This window comes from Cygnus atratus, chromosome Z, assembly GCF_013377495.2.
Source record: "Cygnus atratus isolate AKBS03 ecotype Queensland, Australia chromosome Z, CAtr_DNAZoo_HiC_assembly, whole genome shotgun sequence".
Classification (NCBI taxonomy): Eukaryota; Metazoa; Chordata; class Aves; order Anseriformes; family Anatidae; genus Cygnus; species Cygnus atratus.
The window spans coordinates 61,235,620-61,252,963 of NC_066396.1; the positions used below are offsets into that span (position 1 = coordinate 61,235,620).

A 17,344-nucleotide genomic window follows, 5' to 3' on the forward strand; every position below is an offset into this window, starting at 1 on the left:
GACGAGGGCAAGGTGCGGGAGCTGCTGGCCGTGTGGAGGAGCTACATGAACCTGGCTTAGGCAGCGCCGCTGCCCTGCGGCGTGTCCCCGTGTGCTGCCACTATTTTTAAAAGTTTTTATTATTTTTTTTCAAAGTATGTGTATTTTAATTTTTATTTTAAGGTATATGTGTCCTTTTTACGTTTTCTTATTTTTATTTTTTTGTTTTCCTCCCCCTCCGGACCTACTATTTATTGCTATACAACCACCGCACCGACCCCCCTCTCTCATCTTTTTTAATTTATTAACGAAAAAACACACACACACACCGACCGACCCTCCTCACGACGCCTTTTAAAGGACATTATTTTCAGAATTAAACGCCTTTTTTTTTCCACCACCCGCCCCGCGGCCCCGATGTGTGTCTCTGAGCCGGGGGGGGGGGGGGGGGGGGAGGGGAAGGGGGAGAAGGGGGGTGGGGAACCGCGGGCGTCCCGGAACTCATCTCCCGCAGCCGCGGTGCGCCGGGGAGCGCTTTGCGCGGCGTACGGCTCGGGGGCCCGCGTTCCCGGCCGGAAGCGTACGGACACTTCCTGGCGGCGAGCGACGGCCGCGTGCGGCAGATGGCGGCGGGCGGCGGCGGCGGCGGGGGGCGGCTGTTCGCCGGGTTCCGCGCCCTCGGCCGCTACTCCGGCCACGTTCCGCACGTCCTGCGCTACCACGGCAGGCACCGCGAGTTCTACGTGGCCACGGCCGTGGGGCGCAGCGTGCATACCTACAACGTGAGTGTGGCGGAGTCGGGGGGCGGACGGGGGGGACCATACGGGAGGCTAGGCCAGGCCAGGCCAGGCCAGGCCGCGCCGCCCGATGAGGCGTCGCCCAGCCGGGTTTCGTGCGCCTTGCCGGGCTCCACACATGCAGGAGCCTTCCCGTGGCTTTCCCCCACCCCCCCCCTTTTTTTGTCACTATAAAGCCTTTTGTTTTGTCACTATAAAGCCCTTTTTTGTTACTATAAAAGCATTTTCAGTATATCAAAGCAATAGCAGAACTGAATCAAGTAGTTACGGTGAACAACAGATCATAAACTGTACACGGGGTATATTTTCTTCAGGGGCTTTACGTTAGCTCTTTAGTGATAGCTTCTGTCTGTTGTGAAGTGAGGCGAGTTAATAACATACGGTGGCTGTACTGGAAATAATGCAGAACCAGAGATGGGGTGAAAACAAGTCTCCCCAAGCCTTGCAAGTTATCTAAATATGTGCTTAGTTTCATGAGGATTAAGATAAATGCTTCCTGGATTGGTGTCTTTCAGCATATATTGTCCGCTTCCTTTTGATCTGCTGTTTGCGGATCTCCATGTAGATACTGTTTTAAGATAAATATGGTTTTCCTTTCATGTGAGGCATGCAAATTCCTAATTGCAGCTAGGCTGGTTCCTTGAATGTTGAATTTCTGTTTATTGCAAACTCAGTTTGACATCACTAAAAATGCCATTTTAACGTTTTCATTGCAGGTGAAGAAGCTTGGTATCGTTGCTGTCAGTAAGTACGCACAGATTGTTCATTCTTCTTTTCTTAACTGTAGCTGCACCCAGTTCTCAGATCAAAAGGGGAAATTGAATGGTATGCACTTAGGCTGAAGGTGTCTCTGAAAGAGCGGATGCCAGTTTGGAAATAAGATTGCTGCTACAACTGTGGTTTAATTCTCTAACCTGGCAAGCCTCCTGTTTTTGTCACCGTGTTCTTCTAGAAGCAGCCACAGGCATTAAAGGAATGAGCAGTGGTTAAAGTTCACTTTTTGATCGCTTTTTGTTGTCTTTATTACTACTAGAAGGTAGCCATAAAGGCTACCTAAAGGCCTTGGCCACCATAAAGACGGTAGCCAAGGCCTTCCGTACAGAAGGAAGATGTATAATTGCAGGATCAGAGCTGCTCTAGATGATACTAAAAGTCCCCACAGCGTTAAAAGGTTGTCTGGACTGCTGGGGACAAAGGGTATGAATCAATGGCTTGACATCCAGTTGGCTGCTGGTAATGTGTTGGAAGCACCCTCAGTGTCAGTGATAGGGCCCTGTGTTGTTCAGTGCCTTCATCAACATCCTGAGGTTCAGTCCGTGGAGGTGTTGGAAAATACCGGGAGTGGGTCCACAGAAACCCTGCAGTGTTTGTGAAGGGCAAGCAGAGAATTCTGCACCTGGGACACCACAACATGCCAGGAACTGACTGTGTGCATGGCACCCAGCTGAAAAGTAGCTCGGGTGGTGCTGGTGCCGGGCTGAATGTGGGCCAGCGATGGAGTCACTGTGAGTAAAACAAATACTGTTCTGAGCTACGCTAGTAAGACAGCCAGCAGCTCAGGGAAAGCAGCTCTTGCCCTGTACTTAGCGCTGGTGAGACCACACCTGGACTGCGACACCCAGCTCGTGTGTTTCCCTCCCACAGCTCTCCCTTTTTCTTCAGGAGGGATGTCGAGGAACATGGCCTAAGAAAGGGCATTGAAGTAAATAGACCTGCTTTGTCTGGTGAGGGGTAAAATGCAAGGTGACCAAGGACTACTCTATTACCTGAAAGGTAGTTACAAAGATGTCAGAGCTGGATTTGTGGTGGGTGGTAGTAGACAGTGTAAGAAGGGGCAATAGCCACAAATTGCTTCAAAGGGTCAGACTGGTGGTTAGGAAAAACGTCTCTGACTAAAACAAAACTGTAGTACAGCATCAATATCGAGAGGTTTCCTTCTCCAGAAGTTTTCAACACTCAGCTGGTCATAGGTGCAGTTAACCTGAGCTAGTAGTGGTGATAGTCCAGCTTTGGGAAGAACTGAGCAGGAGGATGAGCTAGATGACTTCCACCAGCCAACAGTTAGATGATTCAGTGACGTGAATGCTGTAGACCACAAAGTTCTCACACAAATTCCATAAAGCAAAATATTTTTCAGTAACAGCTGACCCCATAATTTGGAGAACTGCCCATCACAAAGCTGCGACTAGAGTTGGAAGCAGTGAATACTTGCAGCTATAAGCAAATAAGTGTAACTTCTGTTTTTCAGTTGCATAGCCTGTGAAATCTTTTTCAGTGGGCTGTGCTTTCTAACAGTCATTTAAGCTTTTTCTGAGACCGATATTAAAATGCAAATCCAGAAATATTAAAATGCAGAATTGCGATTGAGAAAATAAATTATGTGCATCCCTGTGTGGTGGTGGTGTTTTTTTGATGTTTTGTGGTTGGTGCTCTGAACTTTTTTGTGAGGGTGTCTAAAACTGTGTTGGTATAAGCAGCCTAGCTCACAGCCTGTGTGGAGTACCAGATTTCTGTAAACTGATTACATGCCTAAGTCACTTTGCAGGTGTTATGGGAAGATGTCTAGTGTTGTTCAAACAAATGAAACCTCTTATTGAGTGCAACCTTGTTTATTTTCTTAATACTTCCCTTGAAAGTTCTGTAGCCATACAGCTAAGTACAAGATTCTTTGTGTCTGATGATAGTTCATAGTACAAAGCAACATTGGCAGAAGGGATGCTAGGTGGTCATATAATATGCTTGCATCATAGGCATACTCCTCTGGTGACTGATTTTTTCATCTGGTGTTTCTCTTTAGATTTGTGAAGTACTGTGGTTTGTGATCCTTGTTTGTTTGTTTCACTAGACTTAAGAATATTTTTCTCTAGAGTATTTTTTTCAGGTTTCTAGAAGTAGAACCACAACAGCTTCCTCTCAGTGGTGTTTGGAGCTTAAGCTTTTTTTTTTTTCGTTTGAGCTTGTAAAGTAGTTGATCACGATCCTAGATACTCTTCCAGAACCAGTCAGTAGGTGGGAAGTGAGATACATTCTTAAAGCAGTGAATTGTCTGTTTCTTTAGCTGTGATTAGAAGAAACAGGCGCAGGAGTGGGTCACTAGCTTCTGTAAACCAGCAGGTTTGCAGAAAGACTTAAACTAATAGACATTGCTATTTCTGAGCTTTTGGTTCGTAATCTGTTTACAGTCCAGTAGGCTGTGGGCTCTGACAATCTGTGGAAGTGTTATTTTGTAAGCCTTCAAGAAGCTAACATGTGCCTTTACTTAGTGATAATTCAGTAATTGATGAATTACTGTTTTTTCAAAGAACCACATTGTGATTTATCAATGTAGCACTTATCCTGTTGTTACCAACCGTGATATTCAGGGTGGTACTTGCAGTCATCTGAAATTAATGTGTTCTTATAGAAGTGCATACAAAAGAACGGTTTTATTGGTATGTCACCATGCTAAACAAACACGTAGTCAGACTTTATCTTTTGTTATGAATATGAAACCTGTTGAACTTCTCTGTTTGATTAACAGGCAATGCTTTGCTTCAAGACATTACTTGTTTGGCAGCGGACCGAATGTTGATATTTGCTTCATACGGTGATGTTTTCCATGCTGTTGCCAGGAACAAAGAGGTTTTATCAGTTTACTTGTTAATTAGTACTACAAAACAGTTGTGTAGTGTTTGTTTTCTAGATAGTTGGTTTTCTACAGACTTGTATTTCTGTAGCTGTTAATTACCTTCAATTCTAGAAAAGCTGTTTTATTGCGCCTTCTGTAGAAGGTGCAGCATAACAATAACAGCATAAAACAGGAGGGTATAAGAACAGATTCGGTGATGTCTGACCCATCTTTTATGTATTAATTGTAGTAGTTAAATAAGTACTTAAAAATCAATTCGCTGTTAATTCATGTATAGATGATTAAACTAAATAATTTAAAGTATTATGTTAACGTGCTATGCTACCCAGTTTATATTGAAAACTTTTCTACTTTGAAATTACAGGTAGTTCATACCTATGAAGGTCACAAGGCAAGAATACACCTTCTGCAGCCTTTTGGTGATCATGTCATCTCTGTGGATGTTGCTAATGTTCTTATTGTTTGGGACATACAGTCAGAAGGTGAGAGACACTTTTTATTATTGTTACTGTTCTATAGAACAGCACTGTTTGTTTAACATTTCAGTCATTTTTAAGAAGTATTTTAAACATGTTAGGAAGTTTTTTATTCTTTGAAAAAAAGAAATCCTTATATAATGGTTTTACCGAAACAGTAATTTGAGGTCATAATCCAGCAATAATTTGTCATGAATTGATTCTGCACCACGTGTAGATACTCTAATATTCCATGATGTAGGTGTAAAGAAATCTGCTTGTAGAGAAATCACATATTAATGTTCCATTCTTTGGGGGAAAGACTGTGATACAGCAGCTCTGGCAGCATCTCCTAAATCCTATAATTCCTTGATGTTTATCAGTCAGTGTAAGAGTAACTTCTCGCTAATAATCTTGTGATTGTGTCAGCATCTTCTTGTGCCAGTGAATAGTGCCTTATGGAATCCTGTTTCAGTAGCCTGAGGTTTTTTTTCTTTAGAAAGTATTCTCAGACTGATGTTAGCCAATGTCATTCCCTGCATGCTAGCTCTCCAAGTGTCTGCAAACAGGCTATAGTGATTTGAAGTTGCTATAACAAACTAAAGGTATGCTAATGAAGTGAGGTGTTTTGCTCAGGCAGGAGCCTGAATCCTTCAGAAAGATACAAATCACTACAGCTCTGCCAGCATTGTTGTGCTAGGTAGGCTCGAAGGGGAAAAAAAAAAACATCCCTTCAAGCAAACAGATGTTATAAAGTAAACAAGTTTAGCCTGTCCTGTTACAGATTAACTAATCCTTTAATGGAAGAAACACCAATTACGGGATTTGTGCAGAATAAATGTTCTTGGGCCTTTTACATTTGCCAAGGGATAACAAGACTGCCAGTTTTCAGGGGTAGCCATGCTAACATTGTTTCTTGCCTTTTTTTTTTTTTTCCTGCAGAGGAGTATCTTCAAGTGGTTTTTGATAAAGCTACTTTTGCAGTTTCTGCAATTTTGCATCCAAGCACCTATTTGAATAAAATTCTCCTTGGGAGTGAGCAAGGGGGCTTGCAGCTGTGGAATATAAGATCCAAGTAAGATTCTTATTATCTTAGGTATACTTCATGCTCCAAGTAGTTTCGTATACGTCAACTAATATTTTTAGCTATGGCAGCGTTTGAACATGGAATATTTTACTGATCACTTTGGCATAAGTTATCACTTGGTCTGCCTCCAGGAATAAAGAATGTTGCTGTTCCCTGCATGCTGATGTTGTTCAAATTACATGTTGTTTACTGTCTCTGCAGAATGTCAGGGATTGTTCAAGAATTCTTTTTATCAAGTTACTTTTTTTTAGTTTCTTGGAATCACATAGCTTTCCCATGAAAATAATTAAAATGGTAGTAAAAGCATGTTCAGGCCTCCTGCCTCAACTTTTCCAAGCGTAATTTTTCTGGTTGGTGCTGGTCCAAGGAACTGCTGGCAGGTGGTATGGAGGTAGTGTTTGATACTTAGACTTAAGAAAGAGGTGTGTAGACATGTAGTTGTCTCTGAGTGTATCCCAGTAGAGCACTGTCCATAATGACAGTATTTCATGCTTACTGTGATCAACTGCTTTCTGACTCATTAAAGTTAGAGGGAGGTTCACTGTTCCCATGTATTAATGTACATACTGCAAATAAGTGTTAAATTGCATAGGTCAGTGTTTTATTTGTGTAAGTACCATATACTTTCAGTGAAAGTACAGCTAACTTTTTGCTTCATATTCAAATGTTTTGGAAACACAGTATGTGCTATATAAATCAGGAAGTAGAAAAAACCTAAAAAGTACAGAAAAGCAAGTGTCTGCATTTGTACTACTTTTGAGTCTCTTTAATGCACATCACAGCGTCCAGGATGCAATATATCCTAGATGTTAAAGGTCTTATTTAGATGCCTTAATTTCTTCCTTAACTGTATGAAAATTTATAGACATGTTACTGCTCTTTTGGCAACATGGCTAAGTTAAGCAATTTCTGTTTTCTGTTGTTTGTTCCCTAAAACAAAAAAAAAATATTTTGTGGATAGGTGTTGGCACAATTAGATAAAAACTAATTTGTTGAACTGAGGAGAAATACTGATAATCTCTGTCAAGAGAAGAAAGTGAGGGATGGGAGTAGAAGGCTGCTAGCCATCTTTTAAGAATGATAATCAATATCTGTGGTGATAGAATAATTTTTCAATTTTGTGTTTATAATTTCACCCTTAATAAGTACTGCGTGACTAATTTGGCTTGATGTTTTCGCCATTTATGTTCTTGAAAGAAACAAGATGGGTGTACTTGTAGTACGAGGAAGTGTCTTCGTGTAAGGGAGTTACTCTGGAAGAAGACTGGCTTCCTATGCTGATGATAGGAATTCTGAAGAGGCGTATTTAAAGCAGAAACGCATAGGGAGCAACTGACGTAGAATGGGTTGTCTTCTCTACCATATTATGTGATTGTGTCACCTTCGAAGTATTAAAGCGCAACGCTAACGTTTTCAAATAAAAATTTACTGTAAGTTTTATTCTGAACCTTATTTATCAGTATCATGTTTTTCCTCTTAAAAGGTGTGTAGGGACATGCTTTTCTGTGTAAATGCATGTAAAACGCCAATTTTGATGTGGAAAATCCTGAAAAGTTATAATTGGTTTATCTTTTGTTTTCCAGCAAACTCTTGTATTCATTTCCAGGATGGGGCTTAGGGGTCACAACTCTTGAACAAGTTAGTATGTTTTTTTAATCTTATTTTCTTATATAACTGGTGAAGTATAGCAAACAAAACACTGTAATTTAAAATTGCAGCAGTAAAAATGACTTGTCTTCACTCAAGTCAAACTAAAAACCTTCTTGAACATATTAGATGAAAAGAGGTAGACTTGAAGGCTAATTGCATAGCCTTTCTCTAGTCCCAGTTCTTCCATGTTTAGCATCTTAGCCATTTTGTGCTCATTACTTCTGCAGTCTTTATTCAATTAATTACATAACTAATTCACAGAAACTAATTGTTTGCAAGATGTAGGTGTATCGTGACTTTTGTGATGCTGGCAGTTTCTTGCTGTTTACATTTTTTTTTTTTTACCTCAGGTTAATAAAATGCGAGTTTTGCTGAGTCAGTAGAAGATTTTGTAGTTTCATTTTTTCTAGCTATAAAAAATAATTAAAACTTACTGGTAGTGGTTAAAGTATTGGTAACAGCTTTGAAAATGATCTTTAGTTCTCAAACTTTTGTGTAAAATTTTAAAATACGTGCATGTGACAGGCTGCATAATGGTCTACCAGAAATACAGAAAACTTGCAGTGTTTTTCCAAGGAGTTCTAACTTACGGAAATTGAATTGTTCTATTCTGTGAAGAGTAGGTGCAAAATCTTGCAGCTCTTTTTTTGGTTTAGATTTACTATATGCTCAATTTGGGTTATGGCAATGTAGATAGAGGATCTCATGAGATGCCTTTTTGTTTCTGCACTATTTGTTCTTAGATGCAGTGTTTTGTATGTACTGGTATTAATATGGTAGTGGCAAGCTTTTTTTCACTTTCAGTTGTTTCAATGTTTCCTGCAGGCCCCAGCTGTGGATGTTGTTGCAGTTGGTCTTGTATCTGGTCATATCATTGTACATAATATTAAGTTTGATGAAACTCTTATGAAATTTCAACAAGACTGGGGCCCCATCACAGCAATATCTTTTCGTACAGGTAAGTCTTTTGAAAATACATATAAAATCACTAAAACTAAATGGAAGTTGGGAAAATGTTTTGAAAAAGCATTTGTGAACCAAAGTTTGGGATGAGAGTTTCAGTTTTCAAAGGCTGTGGGTAATCTAGAAAAGTTATCAAAAAGTAAGGGAGATTAGGCTTATTTCATAGCACTTTCCCATGTACTAACTCAGTGCACAGGAGATGTGGCATACAATACTTTTCTTTAAAGAAAAATAAGCCAGTTATTTACGTGCCAAGAGCTAACACAGTACACAAGTATCGGAGTTACTGCAGAGTAATCAGTACGCTAAGTTTCTATCCAAACTTAATTCTCTAGTGTCCTCCCAGTGAAGACAAGTTAGAATGTTAATACTTGGGTGACTGCTGAATGGCTGTTTCAGGGGAACACTATATTCACTTTTTTGTGTGTGTGTCCAATGAACTCATACTAAATACTTAAGCTAGTTACTGTAGCACCGATCTTGGGTACAGGGCTGTGATACTGAATCTAGTCTGTCATATGAATAGAGAAACATGCAAATCTTAACAGCATGTACATTGATGCAAAGACTGTTGATGAGAGATGCTCCTGGAGAGACTTGATCGAAGTATAGAGATCATTTTTGTTTCAGCCATTTAACTTAATGTTAATAATGTTAAATAACTTCACTTGCCTGCTTGAACATGCAGCTTCAGAGTCTCTCCAATATCTCTCTAATCTGTCTCTCTTCCATACTAACCTGGTATTCGTACTCAGCACTGTCATCGACTCTATACTTTGGAAACCATATCTCAGAAACTATTAGCAATTACACCTATTGCCTTTTTTCATCAGGGAGTCAATCTCTGGAGTGGACAGGGGAAGATATTTTCTCCTACCTGTTCACTCTCCCTTCCTCCTTCACCACCCTCTTATCCCCCGAGCAGCCGGCATTAAATGAAAATGAACTTGGCAAATTCCCATACTGGTGAAGAAATTTCTATACCACAGAAGAAAACTCTAGGCCTGTTTTGGCTGTCCATGAAGTGTGCAATTGTAATTTGAAGCCATGCTTTTATTTTATTAGAGCTAAAAGGTTAGTTTCCAGTTATGCAGGATACAGCAGATTTTTTTTTATCTTGACACGATGAGAGTTAAACATACTTACTAGAGTATTTGTCATATATTTTTAGAAGTTAGTGTGATGTATTTGTTTCCTTAATATTAGACGGTACACATGAAGTAGAACAAAAATTAGAATTTTAATTATTACTTAGGGTGATTGAATAAAGATGTAATCAGCTTAGAGAATTTATTTTTGCAAGTTGTTGAGCAAAAAATTAACAGGATTTAAATATATACACTGTCAACTTCTAGAGTGATAATACAATGGCTTTCACGTCCTGAAGTGTGAAGGCTTACAAGTTTGGGGAAAAACCTGAGATAGAAAGTAATGTCTTAAAAAATGTTGCAGGTCAAGGTCCTGTGGGCTTTCCAGCCTTGGTTGTTGAACTTAGATATATTTGGTTCTATAATCATCAAATTATAAGTCACCTTTGTGTAGTTTCAGTTTGAAATATTAGGATATTTCATATAAAAACGCCATATCTTGATAATGATTTTTTCTCCTTTGGTTTTGATCTTTTTTTTGCATCAGTTTTAAGATGTACAAAGTTGGTAAGGAACTGATGAACTGAAAGTCAAGAAGCAAACCTCTTAAATTTTGTTTGAGCAGATGGACACCCAGTAATGGCAGCTGGTAGCCCTGTTGGACACATTGCTTTGTGGGATCTAGAAGAGAAGAAACTTATTAGTCAAATGCGAAATGCCCATTCCACAGCGATAGCTGGTATGTCATTTGTCCCTGGAGAGCCACTTCTTATTACTAATGGTGCTGATAATGCTATAAGGGTAAGTTATAATAGCTACTGCTCTTTGCTGTTATGTGTGTTTTTTTTTTTTCTCCTACAATCCTCTGAAGTGATAATGTATACTCCAGTTTAAAGTAGCAGTTTACAAACGAAACAAATATAATGAAACTCAAATTACTGAAATTGCTGGCTCTCAGCTGATTTGTTAGTGGAGCAGCTTAAGGTTTTGCTGCCATGATCTAGCTTCCACAATTGCTTCGTGGTAACCTTGAAGAATAAAGCTTTGGATCCACACATCCCAAACCACGGTTACTAACTTAAGCCTTGATCTGTTTCAGTTTTTATGTAATATTCTGTGTTTTGAACTGTTGTAGTTGATAAATGTCCCTTGTGTTTTGCATTCTTTGATCTGGTGGAGGGGCATAATGAACAGTGGAGAGCAATTTGCTGCTGTGTTGTAAACCTCCAGAGTTTTAGTGTCAAATGTGAAAGCCAGTATGTGAGGTTTGCTGTACCAGCTTCCAGTTTACCCTGTTCCACCGCCAAGAATTTTAGTTGTTGTCACTGCAATGTTCAGCACCTTCATTTTTCTGCTTTTCTCGGGGAGGCAGGTGTGGATTTTTGATGGACCTGGTGGCACAGGTCGTGTATTGAGAAGTCGAATGGGACATAGTGCACCACCAACAAAAATCAGATACCATGGACAAAACGGAGAGCAAATTCTCAGTGCAGGTATGAATTCTCATTCTTATTATTCAGTCTGACTTCCTGTTGTTATAAAGAAAACATCCTGAGCTTATATCAATAAAACAAATAACTGTAACAGATATTATGGATAAAACTTAGTTATGAAATACATGAAACTATAACAGAGGAAAAACACAGGAAACAATGCATTTTATAACTTACAGGAGCCACTACACTTTTCCCAAGTTTGAGCAAGTGTTGTGGTTTATGACTTCTTTGTAATTTGTTACAGTTTAGTTGTATCTGGATTATATCTTGCCAAGGTCACTTGGTACCAAGATATTAATGTAAAAAGTTTGTGACTACCCTTCCTTAGAAACTAACATATTTAGAATCAATTAGTAGTCCTTAATTTCCTTAATGGTCTAGTTCAGGATGTTTTGTGGCCCAGAGCACTTCAAAAATGGAATAAGAGAGACTTCAGTTAATCTTTAATCGCTCTGCAATAATTAAATTGTCTGCATGAGCAACACTTGAAAACATTACATTTTGATGAATGTTACATTAATATGGCCCAGCAATACACTGGTATACCACCTCTGGCCCACACTGTATAAGAGGGACATCAACATCCTCAAAAAGTCCAACATAGAGCCACAAAGATGATTCAAGGACAGGAGCACCTCTTCTGTGAGGAGAGGCTGGTGCAACTGGGACTGTTTCTCCAAGAAAGGAGAAGGAGGCTCAAACTGGAGCACAGGAGCTTCCATCTAAACATCAGGAAGGACTTCTTTACTGTATGGGTGACTGAGCACTGGAACAGGTTGCCCAGAAATGTTGTGGGGTCTCCGTTGGAGATCTTTAGAAGCCACCTGGACGTGGTCTTAGGCAGCCTGCTCTAGGTGGCCCTGCTTGAGCAGGGTGGGTGGACAAGGTGACTTCTGGAGGTTCCTTCCAACCTCAACCATTCTGTGCTAAAATCTCTTGCTGGTTGTCCAACTACGTAAGTTGGACTCGAGTAGCCAGTTACCTGACTGTAGTTCAGCTCAGTCCGGACTAGCCACTGTAACAATTGCATTGCTTAACAAATCCTCAAGTTTGTTATTGTAGTTCGCTGCTTTGTTAACTGTACTGAAAAATATGCAGTGAACACACAGGCAAGTTCTGAGGTCTCAAGCTTTGAGATCTGATTTTCCTGCAGTGTAAAGGGACTGACTCTCTACATTCCTTTCTGAACCAGTGATAAAACTTCATGCAACAAAAATGAGATTGCAGTGCCTTTCAGGTGCTACTGTTTTCTCTAGACAGGCATCCCTACAAATAAACAATAAAAAATCACTAATGTCCGTGGCTTCATCCTGCTTGATGTTGTTCCCAGTTCCCAGTATGTTTGTCCTGGCTCCTATGCAAAAGAATCTTTTTTCTTTACAGTGTACTGCCTCTGAATTTTTCAGCCTTATAGAGGCTCTTTGTTACTCCTTCCACAATATACAAGTAAAGGTGCTTGAGTTCTGTGTTCCAATGTCTTTCAGATTCTTTAAGTTCACTTTGAATAATTTTGTTTCCTTACTTCTTTTCCTGATAATTATGTTCTGTGATTCCTCTGACCTTTAAATATAGTGCCTTTGATTTTACATGTGTTGTACAATTACATTTTCTGTTAGTTTCTGATTCTGTCTTGTCAGATCCAAACAGTGTTTGGATCTGCTTGACAGTTTCAAATTTGAGTCTTCTGTCCCTCTGTTAAATTAAAATCCTCTAAGTACTGTGAACAGTGGACACTAGATAGAGGGGGGAAGCCCCGTTAGTGTCCTGGTTTGCAGGAGAGATGGAGAACTCAGCCTTTACCATTTGTGTTTGGTTAACTTCGGTGTAGTTCTTAGCCAGCCATGGCATGTCTTAGGTAGAGAGAGAAAAAGAAAAGAATATTGTAGTTGGTGAGAGCAGTGTATAGTTATGGGAAAGTTAGGGAGATACTGTGAAGTTACTTGAAGGTCATAGTATATATACGGTAGTAACGATAAGAAGCTGGGAACAGCTAGATATTGTGGTGGAGAAAGTAGGGGACACAGAGTAATTGAACATGGAGAAGGTAATTAAAAAAAAATAAATTGGTCATTTTCTGCATGTGTAAAGTAGTAGGAATCGGAATATAGGCCGTAGAAAAACTGGGCTTAATTAATTCCAGTACTTAGAATTTACCTGTATTTTTTCTTAGGTCAGAATTTTTATTGAATTATTATGGTGTTCTGAGATTTCTGAGAGTTTATCTTCTGCTTTTCTTGTTCAGATAGTTTATGAGTAAATAGAAAGTTGGTTCGTTTTCACCCTTCGGTGATTTCTGCTAATGTTTTGTCAGGTCAAGATGGAACGTTGCAGTCTTTTTCAACAGTGCATGAAAGATTCAATAAAAGTTTAGGACGTGGTAAGTATCTCAGTGAAAGTACCAATATTGATGAAAAAACTGCAAAAGTATTTATGTAAACAGGTGTGACAGTGTTAGATAGGTCTTGTTTTCACTTTAAATGTTATATGAAAATTATTCACCTCATCTGCTCTTCAAACTCAGTACTCCTGATGTATAAATAAAACTCTCAGAAGTGTTTGGCCGGTTAAATACTTGGAAAAGTAATTTATGTAGCCTACAAGGAGTATTATTTCACTGTGGGAAACATTGGGCATGATTTTTGTATTAAAAATATATAAATCGTTAAGTGACATTTGTCGTGTTTCATTTTAACTCCTTTACCCCCCCCATTCATTTTCCGTTTCTGTTTAATAGGCTAAATTAATACAGTTCATTCAGATTTCTCGGCTTCAGTTTCTTTGATTTATTGTAGAGTGTCATTTAAAAAAAACATCATCTACACACTGCCATGTTTAAGGGATATTTTCATTGTTCCTGTAGGGTGAGGATCAGACAGACTGAGAATTCTTATTTTTAAATTTTTGTATATGATTTTATACATATTTAAATAGACAGACATAGATTAATTGATTGGTTATATCCTTTGGGCATAAATTAAAATTCCTGAGTCTTTGAATATTCAAATGGCTGGTTGTTGTACATTGCTTTATATTGTCATGTCTGTATGACCACACCTTTAGCTGTCATGGTGGATCTCTGCCTGAGGATGTCAGCACAACATCCCAGAACAAATGAGTTGAGTAGTATGTCTGTGAATATATTAGGGTAACAATTAGCTCAGCATCACATGAATTTTGACAGGAACTCTGTTAATCTTCTTAGCTTTTCAGACCCAACAGAATGTCAGTGCTGTGTAAATGTAAGTCAAAATTTTCAAAGTTTTATAGGAACTTTACATGTAGTAAATAATCTATTTTAAACCAATGAGCTCAGATCATGAGATTGAGACACTTGCTTTTTTTATTTTAAGGTTCAATTAACAAAAAGAAATCAAAAAAGAAGGGTCTTCAGCATGATACAATGGCACTTCCACCAATTACAGCCTTTGCTTCAGGTAAGTAGTCCTTGTGATATATGATAGAACTTGTCCCATCTTCATCTTATCATTTAACCCTTTTAAAGACACAAGTGTATTGAAAGATTGTGCTGTTTTGAGAAGAAATTACTGAGATTATGGCCTTCATAAGCAATAGAATGACAGTTTAAAATGACATTTTACCTGCTAAATTCCATTCTTAATTCAAAAAAGAGCATTTCATTTCAAACATCTTCAGGTTCAACCAGCTGTTGGCTTGAAAATCGCCAACATGAGAGCCAGTATCTTCTGGCATTTGTGGGTACTTGAGGCTGGAGAACCAGCAGGAAGATCTGTCAGCTAAGGAATGCTTAGTTGTAGCAGCTGATTTTTTGATCTGCCAGTTTCTCTCAGTTTTCAAAGTAAAATTTCAGTTATTCAGTTCATTTGTGATTCAGTGAACCTAACTTTTGAAGCAGAATTGCAGTTATCTTTGCTTCATCAAAATTCATTTCTTCAAATGAAGCACCTCCTCTTCAGATTTCAGGTTTTTATCTTAAATGCAGCTATTCTTTTGCCTTCCAACCATGGTTCAGTGTTTTGTGTTTTGAGAGGTTTGAATTTACAGCTTTGTGTAGCCCTCTTACTAAATATAATAGTTACATTTTGCACGATTCAGTGATATGTACTTGTTGCAGAAAGATGTATATGTGTGTGTGCATTTTTTTAAATGTATGTTAGATGTTCTGCTTGTTTAAGGTATTAAGGTATTAGGCTTAAGGTACTAGAAGTACCTTAGGTATGTTTGGGGGCACAAGAAAACATTGATTAAAGTACATTTTGCTTAGTGTTGCTTCTTTGTTGCTATATTGTCTTCCATTGCTAGGGTGAACTGGCTTGTTCCTGGTTACTTTATTCTTTAAGGTTCTAGAATTACTCAATTTCAAGATCTAAAAAGTTTTTTTCACGTATTAATTCCAGGAAAAAAATGCAAATTTACTTGTTATTTAGAAGTCCATATGATTGATCATATTATCAGAACTTTGTTACCATAACAAATAAGTTTTAGAATAAAGGTTTTTCCACAAACACAGAAAAAACTTTCACTATGTGACGCAGATGTAGCTTTTAAACCCTGCTCTAAGTGGTTAAACTAGTGGCTTTTGCCGCTTCAGCAGATTAAGAAAATGTTAGGATACCCATCTGGAAATAGGTACGGCTTGAACAGTTTAACCAAACCATTTATGTTTAAATATGCTTTTCAAACCGCATAGACTCAAATATATAAAGATATGAAATGTGACAATCCAGAAAAATGTGTGTGGTTTTGTTAGTATTTTAGTTTTAATAGCATATGCACAACAGTTTCCCAGGCGTTTTTTTCTAAATGATAACCCTTTATCTGTCCAGCAAGAACACTAAATGTAAACTGTTTTGCCTAAGGGTATTTCAAAATATAATTTCTTATGATATCAGAAAATGCTTATTTGATTGAATGCTTGTTTCTGAAACGAATGTGTGTGTTGCATTGCAGAAGTGGCACATCAAAGTGACTGGGATGGTATTGTTGCCTGTCATCAAGGGTATATAACCTGTACAACCTGGAACTATCAGAAAACTTCTATGGGAATTCATAAACTGAGGCCAGAAGAATTTAGGAAAAACAAGCCTGTTGATATATATGCAACAGTAAGTTTATTTAGGATAATATCAGTATTATGGTATATGCTGTTTTGATTTTATACAGAAGCAATATTTATAGTGAAAAAGCACTGTCTAGAGGTGTTTTAGTTTCTTTGCGGAGTTCTTTCTGATTGCTTAGTGTGTCCTGCTAACTGTTTTGCAATGTTATTAAGAGAAACGGTGCATATGCATTTTTTTCTTTAAGCGTACAGTCTAACTGAAGATTCAGTTTTTCAAATTCAGATGGTTAAATGGTGTATATTTACCAATATTTTCTCATAATGACTTAGATTTGACTGTATGCCTATGATATACTTGTGCTGTGAATGCAAATTGCTGAAGACACTTTTTTTTTTCCTGGCAATGTAGAAAAGTGTATTTTCAAATTGCAGACAGGATAGTCTCTTTAAAATGCTTTGCAACTTGAGCTGGCCACCATGAAAGTCAAGCAGTCAATAAAAGATATATAAGTGTTTACTGAGGGTTTACCAGTTTTCAATACAAGTACTTTCTGTGGCACATGTAGTTCATATGCTGTGTGTTCATAGTACTGATTTATCTTAGAGTAAATTTTGTTTTTATGACATTATGCTTAGCATTTAAGTGGTAGATGAGTTCAGCTGAAAAATACCTGTTTTCTCCTAACGGATTCGTTGTCTTTCTAAAGACATTAGACCATTGTTTCTCACTACTTAAGCTCTGTGTGAATTTAGCCTGTTTTGGTGTGCCATCGGCAGTACTGGTATTCAAGCAGAGTGGCAGTAGGTATGCTTGGTCCATATGTTAGGTACTGAAATCATAGATGCCTTCCTTGCTTATTTAAGTTACTCATTTAGATTACAACTTTGATGTGACTAGGTATATTTCTGAATGAAAACGTCACCAAGTCAGTATTTCATTATCCTTCATAAGCATTCACTGCCTTATTTACTTGTTGCAGATTTGTTTATTTTAATATTTCCTCTCCACTGTTTAGAGATGTGATCTGTTGTTCATTCCATGGAACTTTCCTTGAAGTTTAATAAAAACATACAGCGTTTTGCATTCCTATTATACATTAGTTATCTTCTAACAATTTTGCTAACTAGATAAACATTTTAAGAATCATTTTCATAATTCTTTT

At 38.3% G+C, this 17,344-nt stretch overlaps 1 protein-coding gene across 1 annotated transcript in view; it reads left to right on the forward strand.

The window, feature by feature from the left end:
- Positions 1-477: 477 nt before the first annotated feature.
- WDR36 (WD repeat domain 36) overlaps positions 478-17,344 on the forward strand; it is a 32,856-nt gene continuing 15,989 nt past the window's right edge. Inside the window, exons 1-12 of the mRNA XM_035562632.1 lie at positions 478-761; positions 1,493-1,520; positions 4,297-4,397; positions 4,769-4,886; positions 5,802-5,934; positions 7,530-7,584; positions 8,422-8,554; positions 10,273-10,448; positions 11,020-11,140; positions 13,455-13,520; positions 14,494-14,577; positions 16,073-16,227. Coding sequence (XP_035418525.1) covers positions 603-761; positions 1,493-1,520; positions 4,297-4,397; positions 4,769-4,886; positions 5,802-5,934; positions 7,530-7,584; positions 8,422-8,554; positions 10,273-10,448; positions 11,020-11,140; positions 13,455-13,520; positions 14,494-14,577; positions 16,073-16,227 — 1,329 coding nt within the window. The 5' untranslated portion in view covers positions 478-602. The remainder of the gene's footprint in view (positions 762-1,492; positions 1,521-4,296; positions 4,398-4,768; positions 4,887-5,801; positions 5,935-7,529; positions 7,585-8,421; positions 8,555-10,272; positions 10,449-11,019; positions 11,141-13,454; positions 13,521-14,493; positions 14,578-16,072; positions 16,228-17,344) is intronic.